The sequence below is a fragment of the Carassius gibelio genome, chromosome B23 (assembly GCF_023724105.1).
Source record: "Carassius gibelio isolate Cgi1373 ecotype wild population from Czech Republic chromosome B23, carGib1.2-hapl.c, whole genome shotgun sequence".
NCBI classification, from domain to species: Eukaryota; Metazoa; Chordata; class Actinopteri; order Cypriniformes; family Cyprinidae; genus Carassius; species Carassius gibelio.
The window spans coordinates 11,780,213-11,805,906 of record NC_068418.1 but is presented as its reverse complement, the minus strand read 5'-3'; the positions used below and the strand labels follow the sequence as shown (position 1 = coordinate 11,805,906).

The following is a 25,694-nucleotide window of genomic DNA, read 5'->3' as shown; positions in this document are numbered from 1 at the left end:
TCAGGGTTGAACGTTTAGGTTGTCATCTAGTAATTACAGTAATTGTGACATGGCATGAATGCTTGCTAAAGCTTCTGTTGTATTCTGTTCAATGAAATCATTCTTAGCAGTAATGTGCATGCTAGCTGCTAACCATTAAAGAAACTCTTAAACATTTTAAATGGGGTTTCATATTGAAAAGTTAACTGATATCATCCAGTTTGCCCCATCAGTAGTTGGGTGAGTTTGCAATGTGACCGTTTCTGCTCAGCCTCATGCTGTAATCTCCAAACAAATGTGATAGTTCAGTCATGTGACAGAGTGAAAGAGAAGCTACAAATACAGCCCTGTGTTGCTTTAAATGGCTGTGATGTGTGTTTGCAGTGATTTAAGTCTAAAACGTAGCCCGTTCTTGGCGGGCCGCTGCTCTGGTGCGGTTGCTCTTCAATGAAACCACTTCCTCTTCTCATTGTTTCTCTGAGGCAGCTCCCTCTTTTAAACTCTTACTTTCGTAGACCACTAATGCTTTTCTGAATCTTTTTTGTACATCTTAAGTCATTGTTTTGCTTTTAACTAACAAATATGGAGTGGTTTACTTCAAATTTCATCAGCCAAATAGAATTTCAATTTTCTTCACATGTTGAGTTCATATATAGCACAGATATAAGACGCCATAAAGCTTCAGGACTAATACAGTTCAGAATCGCTAGTATCAAATAATGTATCGTGGGATGGCATGTGAGGAGATCATCCACTATTGATGGGGAAAGAGGCTGACAGCAATGTTTCTCAATTCCCATTTGAGTTTCCCACCAGGAAGTTGAAATACCGTTAGTCTTTTTCAGAATTGGTGGATCCGGAAAAAGACCTTTTATTCATAAAGAACTTCCTACGTTAATAAAATCAAGCTCTTTATTCAGTCACCAGCTCAGACTTGTGGTAACTGTAACAGTTCACATTAGCCCTGTTTTCTCAGGGGTCATGACCTTTTGATCCCCCACTAGCTGCCAGGAGAGAGGCTGTTGTATTGACTCACAGAGGAAGCTGGTACTGTACATGTTACGGACTGCAATCATGGGCACAGGACACTTCTTCTTTTTAATCCCAGCTCTTTGAGGTGGCACATGGTATTTTACAAGTCACCCAAGTGTCATGTGTCAATGTTATTAGCAAACACTAGTATGACATAAACCTCAGCTTCTCGTCATGTAAAGTTGAGTAAATAGCGGAAAGTTACTCTTTGGTGCAGCAAAGTTGCTCTTTTGTGCAGCAAATCAGCATATTAGAATGACTTCTGAAGGATCATGTTTCACTGAAGAGTAATAATGCTGAAAATTCAGCTTTGCATCACAGGAATAAATTACATTTTAAAATAGGCCTATATTGAAACAGAAATGTGTTATTTTAAATTGTAATATTTGAAAATGTTATTGTTTTTACTCTATTTTAGTTTTTTACGAAATGGGTGTGGTAGTGTACAACATAAACTACCAAAAATGGTTTATTAAATCCTACACCCATTTTCTTTTCAATATTGTTACTGTAATTTCCAAATCTACCTCATGAGCCTACTGTACATTAAACAGGATGTGTTAGATAAATAAACTGATTGAGCTGTGTTGAACCGAACTGTGTTATCTGATGAAGCGGGCATTTGGATTGTGCACGGATGTTAGCATAAATGTAGTTGTGGTGTTGTGTACTCATTGTTTGTCGGGACATCTGGTTTGATCTGGTGAGAGGTGAGCGTCTAGAAAGAGGAAGAGGTGGCGGCTGAATCATTAGATTTCAAGTGCCGTGTGCCACTTACAACATCTGAAGAGTTACAACACTTCCTCTCCTCTCCTGTCCCTTTATCTCTCCGTCTTTTGGACTCTTCACACTTGAAACTTGTCACTGTAAACTCTGGTTAAACGTAATGCTGGGTTCTTCTTAATCTGTACACTGTTTCATACTGTACATTTGGAAACCCTGGATTACTCGTTTTATTTGCATATTGATGTGCACACTGTACGGAAAAGTGATTATTAAAAATATATATATATTTATATAATTTTATATAATGGCCAGTGTGCAAGTTCAGTGCAAAGCATTATGGTGCTCTTGATGGTTTTTATAGTTGAGGTCTTAGTTTCCCGTGTGACTCCACAAAATGGGCCGAAATTTATAGTGGGATCTCCATACAAGGACATCAAACTACAGCATAACTCCGGCGTATACTTACAGCAGCTTCTGGTATTAAAAATATCTGTTGACCAAATAAACTATTTGTGTGATAATACTATGTGGCTGTTATTTCACACAAGGTTTTTGGCTTTACAATGATGGTTGTTGATTTAGGAGAGAATGTACATGTACTTTTAGCTCACAAATTTTTATGCTGAAGTAGATTTCTGTGTGTGTGTGTGTGTGTGTGTATACAGTTAGTGAAGTTATGAAAACTTGTTCTCTTTGTTCAACTGGGAGCTTGAGTTCAAGAGCCTGTTAGAACAAGATCAGGGTTAGCAAATGCTCTTCACTTCTGTGAAATTGTCTGCTGTTTTTCTGTGTGTAAGAAGTAACTTTGTCCCACATTAAGACCCAGTCTGATTTTCAAGCCTCATTTTGAGAATCTGTGACCAATTCGACTTCGCCAGAGCTCCAAGTTTGGCCCCCAAGTCTCCGCAGGGTGGTCTCAGGACACTCAACTGTTCTGTATTGCTCTTGGTCCCATTTATCTGGAGATTTAAGTGTTCATTTAGCCTGATGTTGCTTTTCTGTGCATTAAAAATTGCACAAATGCTAGACAGAACCTATTTTTAAACTTATTAGTATAGTGATAGACTGATATTGCCTTGACCAGTTCATCTTACTTTTTTAGTTTAGTTTATTTGAGTTTAGTTTAGTTAATTTCTACTATTATATCTCTCCACTGGCTGAGAATATAAGCTGAGAGGGAATTCCTCTGAAGCAGTGTTAGTGCTTTTGGCACCAATGATATAGCTGCCCAACATTTGCCCTCGCACTTTTAACCTTTGACCTTTCTTGTACTGGACACCACATTCCCCCCTGAGGTGCGGCAGTTCTGACTCATAAAGCGCCAGCACTAAGAGTACCATTTTCGTGGCAAAGTGAGATTCCAATCTCAAATATCAGAGAGTGTGTGTTTTCACTTGTTTTGTATGTAAACTACATGCCTCTGCCTGTTTGAAGAATCATTGCATTTTATTGAAAACTGTTAAAGGTCATCCATTCAAAACCAGAGCAGGGCAGTAAATACCCAATTTTTTAAGTGGCCTTGGGACATCTGTATATTTCCCATTCATTTTCTTTATAGGCATTTAAAGTTTAAACTCAGACATTTAAAGTTTAAATGTTTAAGCTTTAAAGGATTAGTTCACCCAAAATTGAAAAAGTCTTAGAATCAAAGTCTTAGATCTTTGAGTTCAGCTCATGAAAAATGGGGGCAAAAACAAAAGTGGTGCGTTTTCCCTAAATGATTTATCCATGCACATTTTATTTAACAGTTGTGAAAATTTGTGGTCATCTATATGTGATTTAGTTAAATAGCCACTTGTTAGAGTGTGTGGCACTGTTTCATTCACGCAACAGAATTCAAGAATTCAAGACTGACTCCCTGCGAGTCATTTTGCAGTTATGTCTGATTCAAATTGAACTGGTTTAGGTTCCACTTTAGGTTCATGATGGGTTGTTCGTATAAGAAAATCAACTTGGTCTATATATTAATTTGTCTTGGTTTCCAAGTTTTTAAGACCAGTTATGGGTGGTTACAGCTCTCTTTTTAACCATTGTATAATCATGTGTACAGATTGTATGTGTGTTTTAGAGCCTGTTTTCATTTGTCTACATTTGACATGAATTGCCCACAGTGCCTGGCATTATTTAAACAAGCCACTCTCTCTGGCTCTGTCCTCTAGCACTGATCTGTGATATTCTGAGGGTATAATCACACAGATTAATTCTCAAATGAGCTCTTAATTGCTTTAAGCCCCCGGGCATGAACAGCAGAGCTTTATTCAGTCCTCCAGGACCAGAGCAGCGCCACCCAGAGAGACACGTCCCAGCATGCCTCCATTCCGGTTCTCACTCTCAGAGTTTCTGTCTCTGCCATGTGCTTCACAAGGGCCCTGATGACACTGGAGCTCCCAGTGGCTTGTATCACTTTTACACCATGTCTCTGGCTCACACGTTTAGCTTCTCCTCTATTTCTCATCTGCAGAAATAGATTTCCTGTGGGTTGTATTTCTGTATCGTATTACCTCATAGGAATTTTTTTTACAAATATTATGCATTTTTATTACATATAAAAAAAATATTGGAGTTGCACCGCAGGACATTTTGCATGACAGTTTACATTTTACAACTTAAATTAAGCTTTTCTTGTCATTAAACAGTTACATACATATTTTAAGATACTTGTTGACCTTTCACACACAGGCCCTGTTAACACATTGTATTAAGAAGCGTTTTTGTGAATCCAATCAAAAGTAGACAACGGGGTGTAAATGGGGTCTGAAACAGTTTGTCAACTTTCTGAAAATGAAAATGCATTCAACTGGATTTGTAGTGTTCTTCGGACCTAATTCTTAAACTTTTTTTATATACCATTACCATTCCTGATTCTAACACAAATTGAAGGTGTTCAGCGTAAATTTGTGACTATCAGAACAGAACTTGAAGCTGCTGCTCTCGTTATCATTTTTTTTTTATTGTCTTCCTTCATGTTCATATGTAAATTGTGTGAACGTTTTTATTCACAATATTTTTATTTTGCAATATTTCATCAAAAGATCAGAAGAAGCCCATACATGAACTTGCCCATAGAAATCAGGAAAGATATCAAACGTAGACAAAAGAGATGGAAACTGCTAGGCGTCTACCTTGTCGACTTGTGATTAAATTAATTGAAAACATACCGCAATACAAGGTGTAAACAGGACCACACTCTTACATGTCTACAGGGATCGTTTTTTATACTTGTTTCTCAATTCTGGTTGGAGCAAATGGCACAGCCACTTAAAAGAACTGGCATCCAGTTACCGGTTATGTTTCGATTCCTGCATTGAGATTTGTGTCTCCAGAGAAATCTGAAAAAAGCAGCATACGTTCTTGTCTCACATCTACTCACTTTTTCTCTTGCTTTGTGTATTTCACCCCCTCACTGTGGGTCAATTGGGTTGGTTTTTGGGGTTGCCAAAACTTGACCAAATCCCTCCTAACAGTATTGAAGGGAGGGTTAACAAAATTAGAAAGGACTGAGCTGCCACTTTGCCTCCAATGCACACATATCTGTGTCTTTATATTTGGACAAATTATATCTTAGACCCATAAATAAATGAAGCATGTTATGGTTTACATGCCATTCATTCTGTGATTCTTAAAGCAGTTGTGTAGATCCATGTTATATCCCTGTGTAGTCTGTTGTGGAAACTTGTGAGCCTTTGATTGCAGTGAGCAAAAGAAGATGAAAAGAGAAAGATGCAAACTAAACAAAAACACAAATGTTTACAAGACCTCATTTGAGACTGTTATTGTGCAATGCTAAAAAAGCAAACAGGAGAGGCGTTTAATACAGACAGACTCTCCGGAGGGAAATACAACACCACGTGCTGTGAGAACGAAGTACGGGGGAGGATTTATCCCTTGTTTGCTTAGACAGTATTTGTGAAGTGTGGAGTGTGTTGTGAAAATTTCTGGCCACCACTGACACCAGCGTAGAAAATAGCTCTCCAGCTAAGAAAAAGAGGGCTGGAGAGGGGAGGGTGAATGGGGGTCTGCCAAAAGCTAAAAATACCTCAGGCGGCTGCAGAGAGAGAATTTCACGCACGAGGGGGAACGAGGAGAGAAGTTGTGAAAACTTTCAGAAAACCAAATGAAAGTCAGGAAAGGAAAACAGCGAGGGAGTAGGTGTTGAGGGGATGTCTCCTCCTGCCTACTTTACAGCCCATCGAAGGCTGAGAGAAATTAAAACAGAATATGAAGTTCTATGTAGCTGCTTGGGAACTTGGTTTTTTCGGTGGACTGATAGAAACAACACAGACACCATTGAATAATACATTAAAGGTACATTAAATAATTGTTTCCACTGAAATTACTTGGAACAATTTGTCCCAAGAACTTTGTTCCCCCAGACCTGTTGGTGTCTTCATTTCCATCGCGGTCTGAAGTACCATGAAGAATAGGCAAATAGTCTGGTGACATAGGTCTGTGTGCGTTTCTCAATACCAAGTACGCAAATTTCAGACTTGCATCCTCGGTAGTTTGGACTTTGCGACTTCGACTCCGTAGTGTGAACTCCCGCGGACAGGATGACGCAAATCTGGCAATTCTGCAAACAGCAGCGTACTTGATAACATCAGTCAGCTCACCTTGGCTACTGAAATTTTCCTCGAAACATGATATCAAACACCACTTCCTCTTTTCGTTTACATATCAATAGCCGCATAAATTCAGGGAACATACGTACATTACAATGAAAAAAATATTATGCCAAACAGCATTGCCTTTTCATTTAATATTAATAGATGAATAAAATAAAGACCAAAGATTACCAGATAGCGTGGCGCTCACGTCTCTGAAATCAGCAGTGCACATTTTGAAATCAGTATTGTCTTTATAAATAAACAGCAGATTTGAGTTTTAAACAACTACATTCTCGCCTACAAAACTTTTAAAACTTCATTTCATGACACAAATAATAGTAATATTTTGAAAATAATGTGAATATTTGGTGGTTGAAATACAGTGCTGTGTGAACTCAACCAATCAGCAAGTTTAGCGCCAAAATTCCCACCGCCCCAAAGTTCCAGACCTTTGAAAAAGTACTACCTTGTGAGAAGGGACTTTCTGAGGAGTACAATTACCCAGAACTTTATTTAGATCCTGGTTCCTGTGGTGGAAACACACTGAGTACTGGCCCAAAGTCCGTATTTCCTGGGGTGAGTTCCTGCTGTGGAAATGGGGCTTTTGTTTCTCTTAGGGATACATGGTATATTGGTGCAATATTGGTTGATATTACAATTTGGTATTAGATTTATTGAATATGTTTTTAGGATTAGGTGACCTTAGCCATCTTGTAATGCACAGTTAAAGTTAATCTTTTAAAACAATACATTTAACAGAGTTATTACACTATTAATCTTTAGCAGATATGTTTTCATCCTGTACATTATACCATTGTGATGCTTAAATTCACTTAAATTCAAACAATTGTTTTTAGTTTTTTGGTGTTTTATTTTTGTTTAATTAGACAAAATAGCTAATGTAGAATTTTTGACATGAAATGGAAATTAATCTATTTTATAAATGCATGTTATCGATCTTATTGTGAAATATGTCAGTGTTTCATTATAAAAAACAAATTAAACAAATTTACCTCATAATTTTTCTTCCAATAAAATTATTCTATGCTGACGTATGTCCAATCATTTAGTCTGCTTAAAGCCCCCCCCCCACTTTCTAACAATCGACCGCAGCCTCACATTAATATCTGTCTCCATCCAATCAACAACTGTTGGATTAAACCCTTGTTTTTTTCTTTATTTTGATAATCCATTACACTTTGACGTACATTACAATATGACAAAAAAAGGTCAAGATTTCCTTTTCATTACAAATTTTTCAGTTGTCTGCCAGAACTTAATTATTCGGAATATTATTAAGTTCCTTAAAGGGGGGGGGGGGGGTGAAATGCTCATTTTCACTCAATATCCTGTTAATCTTGAGTACCTATAGAGTAGCATCCTTCATAACTCCAAAAAGTCGGTAGCACTTTATTTTACAGTCCTGTTCCTCATGTACATACTATGTACTTATTATAGTAATTACAATAACTATGTAACAAATAGGTACTAACCCTGAACCTACCCCTAAACCTAACCCTACCCTATGTAGTTACCTTGTGTTACTAGAACTTTCTTAGATAAATACACTGTAAGTACACTATAAAAAGCACGACCGGCTGGAGGCGTGACGTGTGGGCGGAGCTAAAGAATCACGAGCGCCAGTAGGCTTTTGCGTTGAGAGCATGAGGAAGCTGTGACATTACCGTGAGGGAAAAAACCATCATCCAAAACAAACCATGGCTTACAGTCAGATTCAGCCGTTTATTTATGATCCAGAATCAGATCCCGAGGCTGAAACTGAACGAGAGCAGCAGCAGCAACGACTCGCTCCAAGCGGGGCTCGAACCCGGGTCCCCGGCATGGGAGGGAACGCACTAACAAGGAGGCAGAGATATTTTAAGCAGTTTTACTCACCGCCTGCGGTTCCAACACACGATCGTGACCCTTTTTCCTTGGGATTGCATCATCCTTAAGAAATAAACGATACGCACATCCGTCGTCAAACTGGGCCTTGTTTGTAAAACAAGCATCTTCGAAATGCAGGGAACAAAGAAAAACACTTGCACAACTCCATTGATGCTCTGTAAAAATAAACTCCATCCACTGGTCCCTTAATGCTGTTTTTTTGGGGGTAATCTGTGCAGGGTTGTCTTGCCCTGGCAACCAAAAACACACTTATTTTGTGACTTTTCGCGACGCTCTCGCTCTGATCCTGTGTTGTGATTCGACAGCAGCTTAGCGCATGCTGCACTCCTGGAAACGCTATTAGGCTCGTTTTGGACTAGTTTTGAGAAGCAAGTGGGCAGGATTTGTTTTGAAAACCTGGCAATCATGATCTGAATGCAGTCAACGCACGTGCTGGAGATGTACTTATAATCACAGGAGCGTTTTTACTGACGAGATGCGCATGAAAACCACATAAGATTTTTTTTGCACAGCCCTAACATCTAGTTAACAAAGCTAAACAGCGTTGCCCTTTATGTAATAAGTTATAGAAACTGTTAAACGCACCAACTTAAATAATAAAATGCACTTACCGGTTGTGTTCCATAAACAACGCCTTCTCCAGACAAAGAGGGAACTTCTCCATCTTTCAAGAATAATTTTTGTACGAATTCGGCATTAAACTGATTGAGATTGAGAAAGCTATCCATAGTTTTACATGTGGATTATAATTTTCGGGAACAGAGTTAAACATAAATTGTAACCATTGATCTCTAATTACAGTGTCCATGGGAAGGCCAAACAAAGGTGAATGGACTCCGAGATGAAAATAACAGCGTTTCGACGACATGTTGACAAAGACAAACGCAACTCTTCCTCTTCTCAGTCGGAGCGCAACAAGGCCACGCCCCCTTTTGTGTGTATTCCTGTGGGTGTTTAGTGCAGGAACTAGAGGGCTGTAGTCCTAATGGGCCGATCATTGTTTTTATTTCATTTATACTCTAACAACAACATTACACACTAACTAAAGTTTAAAACATGGGATCACAAAGAATGGGACCTTTTAATAATTAAGATAATACATTAAAATAATATTGTAAGAGACACAAATTTTCAATATCAAGCTTCAAAATGAGCTGTTTTGTACAGCTAAAACTAGCTGGATCTTGATGAGACTAGAAGGTAGACCTGTGGAATTTACAAATGGCTGCGGCTGCTCTTATGGGAAGAAAAAGGTGGATATAAAAAGTTATTTATAGTGGGAATATATATATATATAATTTTCTTAACACACTAAGAAAAAAATGTTCTTTAAGAAATGTTAGTGCAGATAGCCTTGTTGTTGGTGACCCAAGTAAGATTCCAATCTCAAGGTCCTGTGCCGATCTTTTCCCCGTCTCTCTACCCTAAGCTTTCCGGGCAGCACTGCTGTCCTATCCAATAAAAGCAAAAAAAAGTCCATAAATATCACTTTCACAAAAAAGAAGGAAAGAGAAAGAAATGCTTTGTGAAAGGTTCTTTGGGGAACCCAAAATTATTGTTCTATAATGACATCATTGCAAAAAAAAACCTTTTGGAACCTTTAGGAGTGCATGAAACTAAATGGTTTATTTTACTAGATGGCATTTTGGAACCACATTTTGGAAACATTGTAGCTGTGATCATTTTACATAATGTCTCATATAATTGGACAGTTGCATCATATCATGGTGGCCATCATGATGGGACGACCGGACGTAAAACTCCATAAAAGGCTCTGTCTTCCAGTTACTTCCATAAAGGCAGACGCACAAAGAAAGGGACACAGTCTGCCACATTGTACTGCCATTTTGGGTGTAAAGCACTACTTCCCTGTCACTCTCGTGCATGCTTCCTCTCGCTGTTTTAACTTGCGTTTCCTCATTACAGTGAGTAGCTTTTCCTCACTTGCAGACAGATGCTCATTCCCATCTAGAGACACTCAGGGGTTTGTTGTATGATTTGCCAGAGGCCGTGGAGGTTTCTGAGACTGTGGAGTGGTTGTCTGTCTGTGTATATAGAAGTTTAGATTTAAAATGCATCTGAATATGACCATGTTCTCTGAAGTTGTCATTAAACAACACTAAAGCACAAGCATTTAGTTTTAAGGCTGTGTGATTTTCCTTACCTTCCCCAATACACACACACATAAATTTGTTTGTCTATTGTGATGGCATTAGAGATGTTCGGTATGCAGTGGGACAGGGCCTCTCTATTTAGGACAGCTGGCCCAAATGTAATTGGAAAAGAATTATGGCTTAGGCCTTTTAGCAAATTAAACATAACCTCTGAATTGAGAACGTCACATGGGGGAGGAGAGGAGAGGATAGTTTAAGCACAACACTCTACTCTCTGTTCCACTTTAAAGGAATGTTGCAGGTTCAGTACTGCTTCATGCTGTCGATTACCACAGAAAATCATTGTCTCGTCACTCAGTTTGTAAAAGCCTGTTATTTATGTTCTCTTTTAATGTGTCTGAAATGAAAAAGTTATTTGAAAAACATGTCTAGTGTTCACACTCTGTATTGATTATCATTTTACTAATAATAAACTAAATGTCGAAGCTGCAGTACAAGATTATGAGATGCATTATTTGAATGATTGGCCAAAGAGAGACTTTCAGAGATCTTTAATGTAGATTTAAACAGAGAGAGTGTGTCTGAACCCCAAACGTTTTCAGGAAGGCTATTCCAGAGTTTGGGAGCCAAATGCAAAAAAATCTCTTCCTCCTTTAGTGGACTTTGCTATCCTAGGAACTACCAAAAGTCCAGCGTTTTGTGACCTTAGGGAGCGTGATGGGTTGTAGCGTGGTAGAAGACTAGTCAGTTATACAGACGCTAACCCATTCAAAGGTTAGTTCACCCAAAAATGAAAATTAGGCTGCATTTTACTCACCCCCAAGGCATCCTAAGTGTATATGACTTTCTTTTTTCAGATGAATCCAGTCTGAGTCATTAAAAAAAAAAAAAATTTGATCTTTCTAATAATACTTTACAGTACTTAAGTATTTTTTAGGATTATCTTTACTTGAGTTTTTATATTTCAGCCAACTTTTACTACACTAAATTTCATAATTAAAATGTATATTTTTACTCTAATACATTTCCCCAATGCATATTTGTTACTTACTACAAAATAGTCAGAAGAACACAGACTGCTGGAAAGCAGGTTTGACGAATCAGTTTTCTACCATTTGCAAGTTAAACTCAGTTTTGCTTCTCGCAGTAATGGTGTGTACTTATTGAATGAATCAGATTTGTGAACAAACCGGCTGAATAAATGATTCAGTGATTCACTCATTAACAAAGTCAGATGCTTTGTTTCTGAATGAATCGGTTGAATCTCAATGACTTACTCATTGACAGTCACTTGCTATCACCTACTGCCGGTTTTAATTTCACTTCAAATACCAGTATTTAATGTTTTATGTCTATTTAAATGCATCCATGTCCCCTCTGACATACATAAACTATGTAAATACATCTAAGTGCTTTTTCAGATGCAGATTCCTGAAATGTTTTCTTGTGTTGGAATGAAAGACACTAATTACCAGATGAAGTACTTCTTATTCTTAAACAAAAATACAAAATGGAAGAGTTAAAACTGAACACAATCTTGCCACTCTTAGTGTACTTTTACTTTCAATACCCAAGTATGTTTAAGATTTTAAAAAAAACTTTTTATACTCAAGTACAATAAATATAATAATGTTAATGTTATGTTTCGTAGCTTGACAGTGTTTCTTAGATGGAAGAATGCTGTTTTTGTAATATGGGAAATATGATTTTCAAAAGACAAGTTGCTGTTTTAAGCCCTATTCGGACGGGATTAGTATTATCTGGTGACCTTGTGTGATTTTGAAATTACCCCTCAACTTTTGAATTTCGTGTGGTGCATTCGCACAGGATAAGCGAAGCCTGTGATTTTACTTATCTCCCAAATGTCAAGGATTTGAGAGTCCCATTCTATGGTCAAGTTAGATGGATTTAAAAAAAAAAAGAAACTAGTATAGGCTTGCATGCGGAGTCATTTACATTTCACCAGGTTAAAATAAAATCTCAAGCCTTATGCTTGAATTATTTGTAACACATTAACCTCAAAACCTTTTCAGTTTTCTCTTTCTGCAAATTGCATGGTATAGCGATATGACAGAACCCAAAATTTGATCAAACACTCCAACGCAAATCCATTCTTTATGGAAGATGAATAAAAAGGCGCACAGGAAACAAAAACCTCAAACAATTATAGACGACCGGCCAAATTCTGGCCAAATTCTGGCCAAATCACAGACATGGCCGATTCGCATGAGATTAAGATCACAGACGATCTCCGAAAATATTACAGATGATTGGAGGTCACCAGGTAATACTAATCCCATGTGAATAGGGTTTAATATAACACCTTGATGTTTGACTGTAGAGGAAGTAACAGTACATCCGTCTAGTTGCAAATTGTAATCCAAGAGATTCTGGGTACTGTTTTTTGGTCCAGTAAGTAATATTTCTGTCTTATCCAAATATCCAATAGGAGAAAATGATTGGTCTTCCAATCTTTTACATTTTTAACACACTCTGTTAGCTTAGACAATTTAGAAGTTTCATCTAGTCTTGTTGAGATATATAGTTGAGTATCATCAGCATAACATCATCTCGTATTTTCTAATAATATCACCAAGGGGCAACATGTATATTGAAAATAGCAGAGGACCTAGGACAGATCCTTGTGGCACTCCATCCTTTACTGGTGATAATTGAAAGGACTCCCCGTTTAAATAAACAAAGTGGTAGCGATTGGACAGGTAGGATCTAACCATCTTAAAGCCTGCCCTTGAATACCAATATAGTTTTGTAATCGATCTATGAGTATGTCATGATCTATAGTGTCAAACGCAGCACTAAGATCAAGTAAAACTAGCAATGAGATGCAGCCTTGGTCTGACGCAAGAAGTAAGGCATTGTAAATTTTAACAAATGCAGTTGTTATGCTATGGTGGGGCCTAAAACCTGACTGAAAATCTTCATAGAGATCTTTTTTTTTTTTTTCAAGAAGGAGCACAATTGAGCAGACAAGGTTTTCAAAAAAGTTTAGACATAAACAGAAGATTTGAAATTGGTCTGTAATTTGCCAGATCACTAGGATCTAGTTGTGGATTCTTAATTAGAGGCTTAATAACCTCCAGCTTGAATGGTTCCAGGATGTCACCTTAAGATAAGAACGAGTTAAAAATGTTGAGAAGCAGTTCTTCTGCTACAGGTAACAACTCTTTCAGTCATTTAGTGAGTACAGGATCTAATAAAAATGTTGTTGGTTTAGAGGCAGTGAAAAGTTTATTTACTTGTAAAACACTGCAGCTTTCCTTTGGGTACAATGAATGAAGCTGAAATATAAGTCGCTGTATAATCTACATTTGTTATTGTATTTTTGATGTTATCTATTTTATCAGTGAAGAAATTCATAAAGTCATTACTATTACTTTGTGAGGGAATATTTAGATTGGGTGGCACCTGGTTATTTTTTAATCTAACCTTGGATTGTTTTGGTTATTTTCTATGAGTTTGCAGATATGCTCGGCCCTGGCAGCTTTTAGAGCCTGTCTATAGCTAGACATACTGTTTTTCCATGCAATTAAAAAGATTCCAACTTATTTTTCTCCATTTTTGTTTTGTTTGACTTCAAAAGAGCTTATTAGTTCAGTAAATGCAAGCCCTAATGCATCATTTTTATTATGAACGTGATTGTTAAAATATCCCGACAATTAGCACTTTATCAACAGTAACCAATGGGTCTGAGAGGAAATCTGCTAATTCTTTTAGGAAATCTGTATATCTGCCCAGGTGGTATATTTACAGTAGCCAGAGCAAGAGATACAATATAATTATTTTGTATATCTGACAGTGTAAGTATTTTGAATGAATTAAACCTGTATCCTGTTTTCTGAATAACATTGAGACCAGTCTGACGGGCTCATGCTTATATTATTTTAGTGTCAAATATAATTAAATGTTTAAATTGTTCAGACATAAGCTTTTTTTTTCATTCTGTTTCACTTTATAAATATAATTATAAACAATTAAATAAATAAATCCAATAATTAATATAATTAACAACTTAATCAATTTTAAAAAATACAGTTTTCCCCATCCAGAGAGTAAGAATAATACTAGCCTCTTGTAGTAAATACATTTAAATTATCTTTCAAATAATTACCATGGAAAATAAATGACTAATGGACATTACAAAAAACACAGACTTTCCACTTTTTAAAGCACTAAACCACGTGACTTGGTAAACTCGATAGAAATTCTTGCATGCAACCTCTAACTTCATTTGTAATGCAATACTTGTGAGGCATTATCCAAATTTTACTCCAATCAAACCATAAAATGTAATTTATGCAACTGAATGCTGTTAAACTGAAAATTCTTCTCTGATGCGCAGAATGTATAACCACCGTGTTAGTGGATAGACTTATCTAATGGGAGTGAAAAATATGTTTTATGAGTTTCTTTTCTAAAAGTTTATGAACCGGAAGTGCCCATCCAGTAATTGAAGAAGCGTTCTTATAGTGGTTGGTTTATACATTTGTTTATATGAGTTACTCTCAGGTTAGACTGGTTAGTTTTTGTTTGCATTTGTGTGACATAAACTGAGCTAATCCCATATCCTATGATCACAATGGACTAACACTCTGTTCCTTGCATCTCTTTTACCTGCTCCAGTTAATTTTCTCCACTCACCAGCCCTGTGCCCAGACATATGAAATGTGTTGATTGGATGAGGGCACATGCTCAATAATAGCCTCCAATTCTTCATTCTCATCTGCTGTTTTAAGTGACAGGTTGAGTCTTGGCCCGTTTTAAGCATGGATTGATAGTGGAAAGGCTAATATTTGTCTGTTTGTCAGAGGATTATGACTTTGTGGGGTTGTGTAGATGGACCAGTTATGACCTCATGGCCATGTGCATGTTAATTTCCAATCTTAAGTCACCAGATGTAGAGGATTTCATGTGTGTGTGTGTGTTCATGTGAGGTTGGGTATTTACTCTAATGTGTATCAGTACACAGGCCCTGTCCCGGCAGACCGCGAGTCTCCGATGACGCGGAGCGAGACGTCCCCCAGCCGTGCCCAGCATCCCTCCCCTACACAGAAACCCAACACCTGCTGCTTCTGCTGGTGCTGCTGCTGTAGCTGCTCATGGTACGACCCACTCACCTGTCTCTGTCTCCACATGGTACATTCCACTCATCACCACTGCCAGTGTTGCATTCCACATCCATTCCTTCACCAAGATTAAATTCACCTCCATAGAGTGCAGCGGTGATGATGTATTTTGTAGGCCAACCAGAATTAACATCACTTCAGTTCTCTCTACAAAAACTTTTGGTTGGCTTCTGGATTACTGACTTTTGGATTAATGATAAAATGTATGATTCAAAAGGTGTTGTTCATCAGCATAATTTACCTAAATGAACACAACTTTTATGAATTTTGAAGCTTAAATACAATCATCAGAAGTAAAAAGCTAAATGTTGGCTATAAACAAACTACACCATGGTTGTGTGATTTCACCATATCTAAGCTTACGTCAACTCTTCTGTTTATATTAAAAAAACATTTTCACTGAAATATTGAGTTAGAATAGTTTGAAAGAGTGTAATTGTTAATGAAATTAGGCTGTAAAAAGTGTATGGTGAGTAGATCTCTTCTTTATCTCTTCTCCTGGTGACATTTAAATTAGTTCACTTCCAGAACAAAAATTCTATGATAGTTTACTCACCCCTGTCATCCAAGATGTTCATATCTTTCTCTCTTCAGTCAAAAAAAAAAAAGAAAAGTGTTTAGTCTTATCTAGTGAAACGATCTGTCATTTTCTTTAAAAAAAGAAGGAAAGAAAAAAGCAAAGAAACAAATTTCGGTACTTTTTAACCACAAATGTTTGTCTTGCACTAGCTTGAACTAATGCTTTTCATAGTCACATTGGAAATGTCACATGCACACAAATTCATTCATGGTTAAAAAGTATTAATATTTATTTATTTATTTATTTATTTATTTATTTATTTATTAAGAAAATGTCCGAATGTTATTCATCGGCTGGGATCGTGTAGAGTCCTTTAAAGCTGCATTAAAACTGCAATTTGGATCTTCAGCCCATTGGCTTGCGCTGAAGTCCACTATATGAAGAAAAATCCTAGAATGTTTTCCTCAAATCCTTTATTTCTTTTCAACTGAAGAAAGAAAGACATTGTAACGATAAAAACTCCATAACTATGGGAAGAAGGAGGCGGGAACCGGCGGACAATCAAAATCAAATTTTTAATAATCAAAATAAATACAAAACAGCGCGTCAGCCCCTCACAGACGACTGACAACCACAAACTAAAACCCAGGCCTGGTCCTCTCTCGTCCGTCACTGTCGTCGCTCTGGTTTTATATCCTTCCATCTCCTCGTTGGGACTCGAGACCGATGGGTCGAGCAAGTGTCGCTCATTTCCAATCATTCCACCGGCCTCGCTCCTGTTCCCACGTCTCTCGGCCCCGCCCCACTCGTCACAGACATGAACAGCTTGGATGAAATGGGGGTGAGTAAATTATCAGGAAATGTTTATTCTGGTAATGAAATAATCCTTTAATGTCCCTGACAACCTCTGTTGTCCCATTTAGCCACTTGTTAGCAGTCACCTTTTTTAAGACTGACATATTTTTGTCTCAAAACAACATGAAGTTCACCACAGCACAGACCTTATTTCAGGCATTTAACCAAAAACCCATTTAAAAACCCATTGACTTCAGGACGATGCAACCAGAAGTGCTAAAACTTCTAAAAATTCATCCTTGCAGCCTTCTTTTGGTAAGTTATATAGATGGTCTCAGTCCCAGCCCTCAGCCCTGGAACATTTCAGCTTCATCACAATTTGTATTGATTTATAATGATTATTTATGTATTTAATGAAGGCTAATGTGATGATGAATTAAATGTACATTTCACATGGAAAACAAAGGCACAAATAAACAATAAAAAACATTATGCTTTTTTTTTTTAAGAAAATGGTAAAGAAACATTAACAACATTAACACACATTTTGTCATTCCACATCCTATAAAATTAACATTTTCATAATTATTCATAAAACTGTAATATCCTTTCTTTACTGCTGGTTTGAGGAAAATAACATTAACCTATAATACCGTAGCCTACTTTTTATGATACAATCAAATACCTGTGGATAAAATATTCGGTTTCCCTCAGAAATATTCCACATTAAGCTGAATGTGTTATGAAGCTCTCCCTCCTAACTGTCATATCAAGATCCCTCAAACACAGTTATTTTTATATGTGTGTGTGAATGAGATGTGATATGTTTTTCAGTCTGATATATGACGTGTTTGTGAGTACAGGTTAATACATGCTTCTGTGAATGTACACACACGTTAATTGCTGTGTGTGTGAGCTTCTCTGAGTGAAATTCAAGTGTGCTATGAATCAGGAGAGTAAATGTGGTTAAGATTGCTCTCGTTTCACCAGAAGCCCCGGAGGAGATTGGAGCCATATTCACACCCACACATCTTTCACACACTTAACCACTCACACTCGTTCTTCAAGCATACCTGCTGTTTACAGTGAACATTGAGGTCCAAACTCTGATGACCTCTTAAAGTTTCATTCATGTAGCTCATTCTGTGGATATTTCAGAAATCAATTCTTTTGAGTAATTCAACACCTTTCAATCAGTGTGATCCAACTGATTCCTGAAATAATGACTTAATCCAGTTCTTTTTTTAGTGATTCGATAGAAGACAGTGCTTATAGTATACAATTGACAGTTACTATTTAGCGCCTTAGAGTGATCTAGTGCATCCAAATAATTATCAAATGAATGATTTATATGAACTGGTTATTTCTAGTGATTTAAAAAAAAACAGCATTGTCTAACTGATTCCCACCTGATTGACTCTTTTATGAACCAGTTGTTTTTAGTGATTCAAAGCCATACATAGTGCGACCATTATTGTCCAACCAATTCCTGAATGAATGGGTCTTATGAACCAGTTCTGTTTAGTCATTTAAAGCCGTACAGTGCAATTAGTGTATTCCAACTGATTGCCAAAATGATTTTTTTTTTGTTGTTGTTATTCAAAATCCTACAGTATAGGCACTGTAGTCCATCCAAGTCCCAAACAAAAAACTCTTATGAGCAAGTCCTTTTTAGTGATTCAGACAAGTGTATATGACTTGGGTAGTCCAACAAATTCACACAATATGTTTTCATAATTAAATTAGAAACCTTTTTTTTTTTTTTAAATAAAATGAATGAATACTGATGAATTCACCTGGACATGAAGTTAAAGGGCCTGGCGTGTTGAATGTGAGTGTGATTTTGTTGTTTTGTTCAGGCACTGCTGTTATTTCTCAATGCCGTTTTACCACCTTCTAGTCTCACTGTTAGGAGTGAAGATGACAAGCGTGGGCGGAGGAAAGCCCAGGAGACAAAGCTGGAGCCCTTTCCATGTGAACCTTGGTGAGAACACACATGCAAACTCACATACAATCCCAGATACTGTTTTCAACATGAGGATTGATCCGTTTCTCTCAACCACGTCATCATGGATTATTACGTTTGTCTGGTATGAGAATGTGCCTAATGTCTCTCTCTTTCTCTCTCTCAGCCCCAAACCGACGATAGAGGAGATTAAACAGTGGGCGCAGTCTTTCGATAAGCTGATGAAGAACCCAGCAGGGCGAAACAAGTTCCGTGAGTTCCTGCGGACGGAGTACAGCGAGGAGAACATGCTCTTCTGGCTGGCCTGCGAAGACCTGAAGAAGGAGATCAACAAGAGTGCCATCGAGGAGAAGACGCGTTTGATCTACGAAGACTATATCTCCATCCTCTCGCCCAAAGAGGTACAAACCTAAACACACAACCTAATCAACACACTCATAATGACTGAGTAAAGTAGCACAACGGTTCAGTGTATAAACGACTTAGCTGTTCTACAGTCAAGGGTTTATACTGTAAGCACATCTGTAAGAATGTGTCATCTGAAATTGTTGTGCTCTGTTAAGTCTCTTGTTTATGTACTTATGATAAAAAAAAGCAGATTCTCATACAATCTGAATCATAGATGTTGCGAAACAGCCACTGAATGGCAGTTTGCATAAGGGGACGGTTAATGCTGTTTTGCAGTGTGTCATTGTCATCACACATGGCACTTAAAATGACAAAACATACATCAAACAGATATGCTGGTGATGTACTTGTGTTATCAGGCCAAGTTGTTATAGAAAATAGGAATAATAAGTCTTTGTGTGGACTGGAGAGACATCCTGGTATGTACATATTTAGAGAATGCATTCATAAATACATTTTCAACTTGATTTTAGATTTTGTAATTTTTTGTAAGTTTTCTGTTGGTTTGGTTTAAAGTTGGTCCAAAGTAACTGACTTGATAACAGATTTGAGAGATTGAAGTCTGAAGTGATTATGTCTGTGGCAAAGGACTTTTTGCCCATTTCTGTAGGTGTAAAGCAGTGGTTCTCAACCAGGGTGTCTATATATATATATATATATATATATATTAAAATAATAATAATAATAATGAAATTAAATTAAATTCATTATTTGTATTCAGTAAAATAGTCTGAATTAAAATGCATGTATAAAAAAAGTCATGAAAAATGTAATCTGAACTGATATTTCTTTTAATTTTCCCCCTCTCCAAATGTTTGTTTTTATAAAAGAACATATGGTTCAGGAAACTTCTGAAATCAAATAAAAATAATATTCATAGTGGTTAAATATATGTAACAAGCAGTTTTAACCTGATTATAGCACGAATACCGTAAGAAATATTTTAGCCTCCAGTGTTGTTTAGCCTCAGAAAAAAAATACTGTTACAACTTGCCACTGGAGCAATACCCTTAAAATAAAAATTACCCTTAAAATGCATTTTTAGGGGCAGATAAGCTACAAAGATTTCCCTTCAATGCTACTGCCCTAATAATTCTAGCTCTTCAGGCACAGTATTTACACTCTTTTTTTTTTTTTTTTTCTTTTTTTTTTTTTTTTGGATAATGTATTAAGTATCTGCGTTCTATCACTGCTGGAACCCAAAAGATAGCCAGCTCATTTGCAGCCACTGTAGCTTGCAAAAATAAAGTAATTTAAAAGACATTAACATATTTCCATGCATGTTTGCATGTAAATCTTTTCTAAGAAAGGCACTGAATATAATAACCATAAAATACCAGTTGTAACTGCAGTGGAAAGAATGGTAGCTGTTTTTTATCACCTCTGTCTTGTTTCTGCTTTGCGGATTTCGGGCTATTCGCAGGTCTGTGATTGGCTGAATTCGGTCCAATGAGAAGCGACTATGGCCTTATCTATAAACAAAACTTATTTGGATGCTTGGCTTGAACTTCACACCACTAAATGCTGAGAGAGTAAATGTTTAAGAGTTTGTGTGTGACAAAGATGCTTTATTGAAGCTTAATTTTGATATACAGTCATCTAGCACCATATGCAGCAGTTGATTCTGCTTTCTGTTACGATCTGTTTATGTTTTGTCTCCTTTCGATGTGAGACAGCAGAGTGTGCATGTATTGTACAGACTATTACTGTGCGCATGTGTGCTGCTGGTATGCGGTTTAATTCATTGTGTTGACATGTTGAATGTGACTCTTGGCTTTTTCATCACTGGAGCAAGAACTCACACCTTCAAACTCCACCACCTTCTAGAAGCAGCTGAGGAAAACATACTTTCTAGTAGTAAAGTTCTAGAAGTGGTTATACAAATAGGCCGCAGAGTGAGAGTGGGTGTCATTGAGTTCAGATGGAAGAGCTTCGTGTTGACCTGAGCTCCTATTTCCAGAGTGTCTAGTTTGAGAATTAAAGGAATCCTGTAATAAACTGTAATATTGTGAAATATTATTATTAACTTGTAATAATATTTTTTAAATATAATTTATTCCTGTGATGCAAAGCTGAATATTCAGCAAAATCACTCATCTTCAGGGTCACATGGTCATTCAGAAACTGTACTGTATTTTTCGGACTATAAGTCGCACCTGAGTATAAGTCGCATCAGTCCAAAAATACATCATGACCAGGAAAAATACATGTATAAGTCGCACTGGACTATAAGTCACATTTATTTAGAACCAAGAACCAACATTACCCTCTACAGCAACGAGAGGGCGCTCTGGGGTAGGCTACAGGAGCTACAGGAGCACTGAGCAGCATAGAGCGCCCTCTCGCGGCTGGAGACGGTAATGTTTTCTCTTGGTTCATTCTCTTGGTTCATTTCTCTTGGTTCATGTCAAATGAATTTTGATAAATAAGTCGCACCTGACTATAAGTCGCAGGACCAGCCAAACTATGAAAAAAAGTGAGACTTGTAGTCCTGAAAATACGTTACTGCTTGCTGCTCAAGAAACAGCAGCCAATAAGCTCACTGTTCAACATTCAAAACTTTGGCTAGTGCTTGCTGTAACAGTTACAGCAATAATAGAAACCTTCCACCTTCCCCAGCTCCACCTGTGTGGATCTGCAATGGGGTGATTTTGTGTATGTTATATATGGGGGTTGTTTCATGTATGATATATGTGCAGCAGCAGTATTTCTTACATGTCTGTGGATGTATTGGCAGTACCAGGTCTCAGTATTTCCTCTGCCGTGGCAGCAGCATAGCAGATCTGTACTGCCAAGACCAAACACATTAACATTGGCATTACAGAACAACATTTATTTGAATATCATGAATGACCTTTTAATGACAGGAGAAGTCACTGAAATCCGTTGGTCAAAAAAAAAGTAGTAGAAGCATTTTATGTCACTGTTCAAACTGTTTAAATGTTTTCCTGAGCTGAGGAAACTAAACAGCTTGTAAATGTTTCTGCAAATGTACACTGAGCATTATTATTTAATGAGGCAAGCGTGGTTTCTAACATTCGGAATTTGAAGGGTTTAAACCCCATTTCAAAAGTTTGTTTAACCCAGGTTTTAAAAAGACATATACCAAAATCCAAAAATGTGACCTCTGTAACCGTGAGTATTGTAAAATGACTATAAAACTATCCTTCATAAGCATTTTATTTTAATAATATTATCCTAACCAGGGTGGATCGGAATTCTCATGGCTCTCTTTCTGTCTTGAAGGTGAGTCTGGACTCTCGCGTGAGGGAAGTGATCAACAGGAGGTTGCAGGATCCCACCCCTCACATATTTGAGGATGCACAGCTGCAGATCTACACCCTCATGCACAGAGACTCCTACCCACGATTCCTCAACTCCTCCGTCTACAGATCACTGGTGCAGGGGGGGTCACGCTCCTCGTCTGAGTCATAGACCCCCGACTCCCTCCTCTTTCTTTCTCTCACTCTCGCCACCCAATTCTCCCCATTTCCCTCCATCTCGCTCCATTGCACAACCACTAGAGGAGAAAGTACTCCTTTTTTGTGTCGTCACAGTTGGATAACCTTTTTTTTTTGCTTCATTTTCCTGTATCATTTTTGATACATAACCTGCACAGACTGAAACTGGAAGACACAGCGTTGAAAATGCAGTTTTCATTTTTCAAAACTTCTTTTTTTTTCTCACCATCATTCCAAGCGTATGTGGCAGCAGTAGTATCAACGACTGATTTTTACAGCCATCTTTTTTTTTTTTTCTACTTTTATTTCCTGATGTCTCTAGTTGAAGAGAGCTGAGAGGGCCTCTGCAATAACATACACTGGAGTGGCCTGACCAAACTGCTCCTCTTTCCTGACCCTTGACCTGTCCACTGTCTCTGTCCTCTGATTGGCTCCTTGAGGCGGGGGGGTCGAGAGCTGATTGGCTAAATAGAGGAATGGCACTTCTTCAAGGTGCTAAACAAATAGGTACAAAAATATTTACACACTATTTCGATCATAAATCAATTTCCAGGCCCAGACAGATTTTTCCAGCTTTTCTGCACTGATCTTGAGGGAAAATCTGCGGAATGGATTTAAACACGGTAAAATGAGAGTACTAAACTCATATTTGTAGCTGATGAATTTTCAAATTAGCCAAAAGATTTACTAAACAGGGAACTAGGAATTATGTAAAAGAGGGCATAATGGTTTTGTTTGAGATTTATGATTGTACAGATTTAGTGTGGGCCTGTTGATTTCAAGCAACTGTTATAACAAAAACAAAAAAAAATATACAAGAGGGGGACTGCCTATTTTAGAGATATTATATAAATCAAACATACATGATATGAGAGAATGCCATGGTCTTAATTAGACTGGTCACTCAAATTTTAATATTAGTATTTTTCTTTTTTGATTTGTTAAACTGTGACTTGATTTGTTTTTCTTGTACATATATTAAAGAAAATCTGGAACATATGTGACATACCGAGCAAGCTGTTAGTCCTGAGTGCTCAGTTGCGCTGTATCTCTCTCTGGCCTCACTGTGTGTGTGTGCGTGTGCGTGCATGTGTGTGTGTGTGTTAATGTGGTTGTATGATGTGAAAATCACAAGTCTCTCTAATGCCTCAGGTACTACAGTTTTGCAAGCTATTTCTCAGTGTTCCCACCTTTTCTTTAGGCAAATGCAGATGACTTTAGTCATCATAAAATCAAAATTAACTTTATCGGTCAGTGCACGTTATTCCACAGAAAATATTGTGTCTTTGTAATTGTAAAAACTTGCTCTGCCTCTAAAAAAGAATCATGGCAAAATTGCAGTAATTTAATCCAGATTTATATTGTTGTAATAAATGTTACAGCAATAATAGCATTTGAATTTAACTTTTTTAAGTCAGTTTTTCACAAAATATACATGTTTTAAAGATAATATCTTGGCATTAACAAATAAGAAAAGCATTGCACAGGTTTTAAAGTATTGTACAGAAAACTTAAAAAAAAGAAGTCATGAGTCGCTGTACACAGGCATACTCACTGGTCCAGTACAGTTCATGTTTCTATGTTTAATGCTCAGTGTTGCGCCTGCACTTGTGCTTTAAACTCATTTTCTTTACAGATGCCTTCAACAGACTGTGAACCCGCTCGAGATTTAAAAAATAATAGGAATATCGGAGAACCGGTTGGACTGATGTTAACACTGTGTTACCGCTCGAAACGTATGCCTCAAAACATATTTGACTTAATGTGAATCTGAAACCAACCAGTACTGTGTGAGTGGGTCCACAATAGAGAAATTCTGTTATGGAGCTGGTCTTTTTATATCAGCGCTGATCTGAAAAACTGCTGTTCATACTTTCCCTAAACGTTCTCCTTCCTTAAGCAGTTCATTTAGTTTGAGCAAAAAAACCTTAATTTCAGATCTCTCATTTCACATTGAAATGAGGTAAATCCTCCACATCCGCTGTGTACTTTCAGGTACTTTCGGGATTTGGTTCTTTATAAAAAAAAAAAAAAATATATATATATATATATATATATATATATATATATATATATATATATATATATATATGTGTGTGTACAGAAAATAAATGTATAATGAATTAAGGACTCTAAAAGTGAGTCAAGTGCCAATTTAGAGGAACTTAATGTACTGTAGTACCAAAAAAGAAAAAAAAACGGCAACAACAACTGATGCCTTTATTTAGCTTTTTTTCATCAGTTGTGCATGAAGATGTACATTTTGGAATGTGTGTGTAAAATAGTTGTGTATATGGTTATATATGTACATGAACATATATTTAGTATTGCTCTTATTGTCCGACATGATGTGACCAGTCTAACTTAAACCAGTGTGTGATAAAAGTTAAGTGAACTTTCTTAAGACAATGGGAGAGAGATGTCAATGTCATTTGATTACACAGGGATACACACAGAAACACACCGTCCCGCTCTTTAAAGACACACTTAAAGAGGGAAGCTTGCTGGTGGACATTTCACCGTTTCATGTGCACTTTGTGTTCACACTGAAAGCGAATAAGAGGACACTGTACTGTACTGTATCAGCTGATCACATGAGCTCCACTGTCTTTACAGTTTATTTGTGTAATGTTGAACTCGACTCAGCTGTCGCTCCCGTTGCCTCAAATTCTCAACTCACATTGAAAGGAACAGTTTGCTTTGAAAAATCACTGTCAGTGTGAACACTTTGCAATCAGAGCGATGCCACAGATTTAAACGTTCCTATTATTAGAAACGTCACTGCTGCAAAATGAAAAATTTTAATTCAATAATGTAACCTGGGTTTGCCATTTATTAAATATTTAAAATTTTCTGCTATTAAAAAGGACATTTAAATGTGCAAATATTGTTTATTATTATTATTTATATATATGCTTCCAGTTTGGGATGCACTGATATAAAAATTTGGGCCCAAAACTAATAAGCTGATAAATATTATTTGACCAACATTAAAAGTCTACACAATTTTTTACAAATATATTTTCAACTTACATTG

The 25,694-nt window shown here is 37.1% G+C and overlaps 1 protein-coding gene across 8 annotated transcripts in view; it reads left to right on the top strand.

Moving 5' to 3' along the window:
* rgs19 (regulator of G protein signaling 19) overlaps positions 1 to 24,687 on the top strand; it is a 37,520-nt gene extending 12,833 nt beyond the window's left edge. For 6 of the 8 annotated variants that reach the window (XM_052594172.1, XM_052594176.1, XM_052594177.1 and 3 more), the window contains 4 exons: positions 15,344 to 15,483; positions 18,723 to 18,806; positions 18,955 to 19,189; positions 22,443 to 24,687. In XM_052594172.1, coding sequence (XP_052450132.1) covers positions 15,344 to 15,483; positions 18,723 to 18,806; positions 18,955 to 19,189; positions 22,443 to 22,631 — 648 coding nt within the window. In that variant the 3' untranslated portion in view covers positions 22,632 to 24,687. Of the gene's footprint in view, positions 1 to 15,343; positions 15,484 to 18,681; positions 18,807 to 18,954; positions 19,190 to 22,442 lie in introns of those variants that run through there. The other 2 variants (XM_052594174.1, XM_052594180.1) reach the window with 2 other exon arrangements.
* The last annotated feature ends 1,007 nt before the right edge of the window (positions 24,688 to 25,694 follow it).